The sequence below is a fragment of the Phytophthora infestans genome, genomic scaffold (assembly GCF_000142945.1).
Source record: "Phytophthora infestans T30-4 supercont1.104 genomic scaffold, whole genome shotgun sequence".
NCBI lineage: Eukaryota > Oomycota > Peronosporomycetes > Peronosporales > Peronosporaceae > Phytophthora > Phytophthora infestans.
Window position 1 is genome coordinate 146,704 of NW_003303655.1, and position 7,147 is coordinate 153,850.

The window sequence follows — 7,147 nt, forward strand, 5'->3', positions numbered from 1 at the left end:
TTGGTCCAGATCGCTGTCTCTCGGTGGTCACTGACAACGCCCCCAACATGCGCGGAGCGTGGGCAATTATTGAGAAGAAATACCCAACGATCTTTGCCAATGGATGCGGTGCTCATGTCTTAAATCTATTGATTAAAGACGTGTGTAAAATCCCTGAGTTCGCCGCTGTCCTTGCCGACTTGAACGTCCTGGTCAAGTTTGTCAACGACCACAAGTTGGTCGTCGCTGAGTTCAAGAGACTCCGTGACGTTTTGACTATTCAAAAAGGTCGCACTTTACCTTGCCCGACGAGGTGGTATACCCACTTCAATGCTTGTGAAAACCTGTACAAGGCGAAGCTGGCTGTTCGCAATCTTGCAGAGCCAGGCTGTGATCACATTCTCAAAGAAATACAGAACAAGGATACCGTGAACACATTCCGACGGATTGCCAACTCGGGCGCATTCTGGCGCAAGCTGTTGCAGTTAAAAAGGTTACTCAGTTTTCCGTCGAAGCAGATTGGAAAGCTCGAAAAGGATGGAAGAGATCTCTTTCAAGTGTACTACTGCTTCATCCGTCTAAAAGATACATGGGTTACAAAGGCGTCGCTCTGGCATGGCGATGATATCGGAATTCGTTTGAAGGACATCGTCCTTAAACGCTGGTGCTTCGTGCATACCTTTTCGATGGGGTGTGCATATCTTCTCACACCCAAATCCCAGACCATGACGTGGGACGCAACAGACAAGATGGACACGACAGAGCAGTTGCGCGACTACATACCATTGTTTTACACGAATCCAAATCTGGAGAAAACCTGCAACGATGAGCTATCCGCATACATTCTTCTCGAGCTCAACTCCCCGAGCGACCTTTACGAAAAGTACACGAGGTTGCCAGGACTGGAGTACTGGGTCCATTGCGGACGCATGATGTTTCCATTGCTGGCGCCAATTGCCATCAAAGTTTTGAGTGTACCAACGTCCTCGGCTGCTGCAGAACGAGTGTGGAGTGTGTACTCCTTTCTGTGGTCGAAGCGACGGAACCGAATGAATGCTGTCACAATGGAAAAGCTGGCGTTCAACTACATCAACAGCAGCCTACTCGACTCAGTGGACACGTACGACTACTTTGGTGAAGAACTGGATGATATCGACTTGTTCGACGATACTAGCGACCTGGATTCCATTCCAGATCAGTTAGATGTTCAGGATGCCGATAGCGAAGATGATGATCTTTGATAATATGTCAGAGGTTGTTGCATGTTGTATGCCTACAGTTGAAAAGTGTGTATCTACTGTATGTATCTGTGTACCAAACTTTATCTACACGTATCTTGCACACACTATCGACGACAGATCTCCGCCACACACCGACAATCCATCATTGAGCCAGGAGTTTAATTGATTGTACCGTATATTGGGTACAGCTCCGAATTGTAATTTCTCTATATAGTAATACAGTGCGGCCTCCCGACCGGATCGTCTGTACAGTACCAGTACTAGTATTGCTGCTTCTTAATAAGAGCTTGATCGAAAGAGTTCAGGGTAAGGTGTCAAGTGCTCAACCGAGTCCGTTGCGGAGCCACAACTTGTGTGGCTCACAAGTGATCGCACAATCGCTAAGTACCGGTTTTGATACATGTCCATAATTTGCTTGCGAACACGGTATTTTTATGTCAGCATTAAGCTGTGGGGTACAAAATGCCTCACTTCTTCACTGAAGAGTCTGCAGCAATGTGATTCTACAAGTCTGGCTTTCTCTCACAAAAGAAGGCTCTGATTGCCGGCAGTACGTAATCACCGAAGCACAAGATCGTGATCTTCCGCTGTCCCAGCTGGGAACCCAGTGAATGTTGCGCTAGTATGGACCAACACTCCTTTAATGTGTATTGAGGCACACGCGACATCGCATTTCGTCTTGTAATGATTGCAGTATATTGTGATATAATATTAAGTTTCCGTGTGCTATCATTTCAAAATTCAGACCTCCAGTCAGATTGCCATAACGACAATGCCGTGCGGTGCACGGGAAGCTCTGGATTTAGTGTACTTTTATACTGGGAATACCGAATAGAATGAGGGATGGACGGCCCCAACGGATTAATTCCACGGTACTGCGTAGCGTAAAGTTTTACAAGCCTCCACAGTTCCCGAAGCTAGTGCAGAGTACGCAACATGCCGTCAACTTGCTGTCGTGACGCTCTGTCAGGCTATCAATAAACTGGATCGATATTCCAGGTCGACAGCGAACCGTATCGTGTCTGGTCTTACGCGAATTGCAGCACCCTGTCGTGAGGATATCCACCCAATAGCGAATGAACTAATGGAGCCTCTGCTTCCTGCAATGCTAGACGGATCTCAATGGGGCAAGTTCCTGCGTCTTCGTACTGAAGCTATCGCCACTGTGCTCGTTGGTTGTGCTGAGAGTGATGACTTCCGGGTACGTGTGCTGTATTTTGTGTCTTGAAATGGCTAAACTAACCAATGTTTTGCACTGTACCAGGTGGAAAATCATCCGTGGATCAGCGACTTCATCAGTTTCCTCCTGGATCCCGTGGTTTCGTCCGAGAATGTGCATTCGTTCCTGATTCTCTGTGGATTAATAGTTTCGTGGGAGCTTGGGGGAAGGGAAGAAAACGAAACTAGAATAGTGACAGATGAGTGCCTGGGAACCCAGTGAATGTTGCGCTAGTATGGACCAACACTCCTTTAATGTGTATTGAGGCACACGCGACATCGCATTTCGTCTTGTAATGATTGCAGTATATTGTGATATAATATTAAGTTTCCGTTTCAACATTCAGACCTCGCAGTCAGATTGCCATAACAACTCTGGATTAAAATCCAGAGAACTCTGGATTTAAAATCCAGAGAATAAAAATTCTTATGACCTCCGACCGTAACATAAAATGTGGTTTTAGCCAAAAATACTGCATGTACTTGTTAAAATTTATGCATTTTATTTTAAATATTTGCCATTTTATTTTAAGTTTAAAAAAGAGTGAAAGAGGGAAAGAAGGTTGGGACGGCGAGTGAGTGGAGTGGCGGCAATGGTGGCGACGGTGGCGAGCTAGAGTGGAAGAAGCGTGAGGGGGCAGAGTGAATGAGGTGGTGAGCAAGGGTGGCGACGTCCGCGACAGTAGAAGGGCGGCATGCGGGTGGCGGATACTGCAGCAACGGTAACAGCGGGGAGGCGGCAGTGGGTGGATGGTGTGGAGAGCCGGGAAGGTGAGGAAAGCACTGCTGGCGATAATCGAGCTGGACGTGGACTGCGCGTTGTTTGACAGCGCTGCCGTGTGGTCGGCGTTCTGTTTCGTGGACGCGGAAGTTCGGGCGTTTGCGCAAGTGTCACGATGTTCCCGCTGCTCCGAGCTTATTTAGATGCAAAAGACCGGCTTTTCATTCTACCACTCAACTCACCGACTACGGCACAATCACGACGAGTGATATTAAAAACTTTGGCACCGTCCCCTCAACGCAAACATGCCGGCGACGGTGCAGACCGCGCCGATTTTCAGCGTTCAGGGATTAATAGAGAAGGCTGCGATGGTGTACTTAACCGACTATAGATAGTATCGGGGTGGCCGCCGTGGAGGCGGGCGTATCCGACAACCAGTGGCCACATTCGCACCGCATGATAGCTGCCGCGTGTGTCAACGAGTTTCTCTTGGTCAACCGAGATTTCCTCATACATTCGAAGTAAGTATGAGAAAAACGTCTGTTGCTCATTCATCCTACTCCTGTTGTTAGTTACATAGTACTTCGTCCCAGCGCGTAATGGTAGTGCCATAGCGATGTAAAAATTCAGGCACGTCTGTGCTTCTTGCGCACACCCTTTCCCCTGTGATTCCTGCTCAGCAGCTTCACGTTCAAAACGTGACAGAAGCTGTAAGGCTTCGTCTGCCGTCGGCCGAGCACTCGGGTCTGGGTTCATCAACCGATCTAGGAAAAGCGCTCTTTCGGGCTCCGCAGTCCATTCCCGTTCAATCTTACTTGTCTTCACCAGGTATCCCACGGCCCATAAGTCAACCGCAGTCGTGTGGGATCCACCTTCCATAAAAATATCTGAAGCGTGTTCGTCGTGCGTCAAGTGATCGCCGCTGGGATATTTCTGCGGACTTTGAGCTGCATCAGCGAAGTCGATCAAAAACCATTCAACGCGGTCGATATGCTTGATCACGTTAGACCAACGGATGTCTCTGTGCATCCACCCGTTGCGATGGAGGACTACAAGGGCCTCGAGAACGTTCCCGAGCGCGACGAACAGTTCACTCAAGCTGCATGGCTTCATCTCAATGCCGCGGGGCTTAAGTGTCAACCTCAATTGGTCTGAATCCACCGTGACGACTGCATCGGCACAAGGAACCCCATAAGCTTTCAAAGAATCGTAGATCTGCTACACGCGACGATACTCTTCTTGTGTATGAAAGATCTTATCGACGAAAATCGGACTCAACCGCACCTTGACGCCATTGGCGCGATGGATGTCCATGAACTCGGTCCCTGCCGAGGCCGGACAGTTTTGCACAATTGCCGGGAAAAGCAGACACAAATTCAGAAGTGCCAGTACAAGTCGAAAACGTTCCGGCGCATGCTGCAAGTTAAACCCTCCAATAAGGTGGGTTTTAACGTTGCCCGTGACGTCTTGATAGATAGCAAATAATTCTAGCTCGAAGCCCGACGCAGCATAGCCAAACACATACGGCACTCCACCGTAGGACCACACCAGCGTTTTCACGAGGCACAGTGATAGAAGTACGAGGTTCTTTCTCCTCACCACGAAAAACACAGATATGATCCAAAGCAAACAAAAAGTCGGGTCGCTTCAAACCTGACGAGGATTTCCTGCTCGAATCCCGGTTGATGTAAGCACGCCTAAACACAAACCCGAGCACCACACGGATAATTGAATCCCAGAAATAATGAAATGCACTCTCTGTGGCATCCCCATCCATACAGGAACGCAGCGCTAAACACCGAATCTTTTAAAAATTCGCACGGCGAAATGTCGTTTAGCTCGAGCAATTTATCTCGAAGGAGTTGGCCTAGTATCGATGGACTCGACCAAGCTTGAAACACAGACTGCGGTAACCCAATCTTTACAGGGAGAGGTTGTCCGATAAATTCATTTAGATCTCCGCGTGTCGGCAGTAGCGTAAGTTTTGCAACTTCACTATGTTGAAATCTCGACAGCCAGAAGTCCGTCCCATCAGAAATAGGCGCACTACTTGTCCCAGGAGGCAACGCCACCAGCACGTGAACAGGTGTGTTCATCGACTCGACATCCTCTAGCGTGGGTACGAACTTGACGTCCTTCTCCGACAAGCCAACCAAGCTGAGCGGCGCTCCTGCAACGCCCAATAGCTTCAAATCACTCGTGTCACTGACACCGTCCTTCACGTCGTTCTCCGTTAGCCTTATCCCAGCGCCTTTCTTCTTCTTCGCCAGGAAGAGCTGCAGGTTCTTGGCGTCGCATGTGATCGTCGATGCGTTCTTCTCCTTGATCGCGTCCTTCAAGTGCCCCACGGACTTGTTCTCGTCAATGTCCACAGGGAACGCGCTCCCAGCCACACCAACGACGACACAGTACAAAGTAACCATAGTTCCTCGAGCCGCTGATTCTGGAATGAGATAAGGTTGCACGCGGGAAAAGAAGGGGGTATTTGCACACGTTCTCTGGATTTTATCCAGAGTCCCGTGCTAGTCCAGCGATTTCGTTTACCCTGTCATAACCGTTTCGAATCGGATACTCATTTTAAAAGCAGTTTTTAAAAGCAGCTTCCTTTTCACAAATAATATTGTGACGGGGTCACACAGTAGAGGAAGTTGGTTTCCGAGAGTAAGCTTATACAAACTCTCAGTGAGCGGCAGTCCACAGGTCTCTTTTTACTTAAAGGGAGCGAGGTGACCAATTAAAGGGAGGGTTTATGCTGAGTATATTTATAGGTAGGCTAAGCTTGATTTAATTATACAAACAAGTAGTCACCTATAGAAAAGCAATGTCATCCGCCAATGGTTGGCCTCGGACAACCTTGGTACTTTGTACCAAACATCCCGAAGTATGACGTGTCACACTTCATGTAACTAGGGGTGCACTTAGGGCTACGTACCCCGTTACCACTTAGGCTCGGTTTACCGACCAATCAGAATGAAGAAGTGTACGTCACAAAATTTTATTCATTCTCAAAGTCAAAAACATCGACTTGGCAGCGCGAGCGCGGCTGAGGCTCACTTCACAGTTAAAGCCTCGAGCAGCTGTCTGTGCGCTCCTCTTCTTGGTCTCCGCTGTGACTGTTTGTCATGACTCGTGGCACTGCGAAGAGCGGTGCGAAGACACGCTCCAGGGCTGCTGCCGGAACGGCGCAAGCCAAGAGCACTAATTCTCACGGCAAAAGCTTGGCACTCCAGGAGGCTACTAAGGTGGCCTCCGAAGAGATCGGCTCAACGGGTGACGCGACTGTGGCCAAGAGAACAAGCAAGCGCCGCAGTCCGTCGCCCTCGGCCTCCCCAGACAGCCGTCCGAACCCTCGGTTCGCTGAACGTCAGTTCGACTCAGCAGTGAGGACGAAGCCGAGTCCGGAAGTGTGGTGTAGCGGGATCAGCAAAATCTGCGAGATTGCCAGATCCAACTTACCAACTGCGCCCAGACACCGACTAACGGAGGGGGTCCCCCGATGATCCGTGTTCTGCTGAACTTTCCTCACCTTGTGTACCCGTCGGTAGGGCGGGATCTGCTCTCTCGGTAACTTCCGAAGAGTTCAAGTGGTGAAGCTTGAGTGTCTTGGCGAGACGTGGGGATGGGGTGGAGCAGCAGTGGAAAATCTTCACTCTGCGTCCGTGGATGGTTCCGTATCCTAAGCGAATATTCGAGCTTATGGATCCGGGGCCTAGATCGTGGATCTAGCCGTAGGGTTGCCTTGCGGGTGTGTTCCCTTGCCTTTGTGTTGTCCTTTAAGTCGTACTTGCCGCCTCCTGTGACGGGATCTTGAGAGTTGAGAACGTCTAGGGTGTAACCGACCAAGTAGTAAATTCGGTTAACCTGTCGGATCTGCACGAGTAAAGGAAAAGCTCACTAGGTTGTAGGATCTGGCCAATGTATTATCCAGTTATCACTACCAACACTAGATTCGCAATTCCCAACCTTCTCGGAGCTCGTACGGCCAATG

The 7,147-nt window shown here is 49.4% G+C and overlaps 1 protein-coding gene and 1 pseudogene across 1 annotated transcript; one reads left to right on the top strand and one right to left on the bottom strand.

The window, feature by feature from the left end:
• Window positions 1-1,992: 1,992 nt before the first annotated feature.
• On the top strand, window positions 1,993-3,684 carry PITG_19573 (uncharacterized protein; the record flags this gene model as incomplete). The annotated part of the gene is made up of 6 exons (XM_002896111.1): window positions 1,993-2,027; window positions 2,104-2,147; window positions 2,333-2,421; window positions 2,485-2,575; window positions 3,269-3,424; window positions 3,551-3,684. 6 exons carry the CDS (start codon window positions 1,993-1,995, stop codon window positions 3,682-3,684), a joined length of 549 nt encoding a protein of 182 aa, XP_002896157.1.
• Window positions 3,685-3,813: 129 nt separating this feature from the next.
• Window positions 3,814-5,582, bottom strand: PITG_19574 (annotated as a pseudogene; the record flags this gene model as incomplete).
• Between the last annotated feature and the right edge of the window lie 1,565 nt (window positions 5,583-7,147).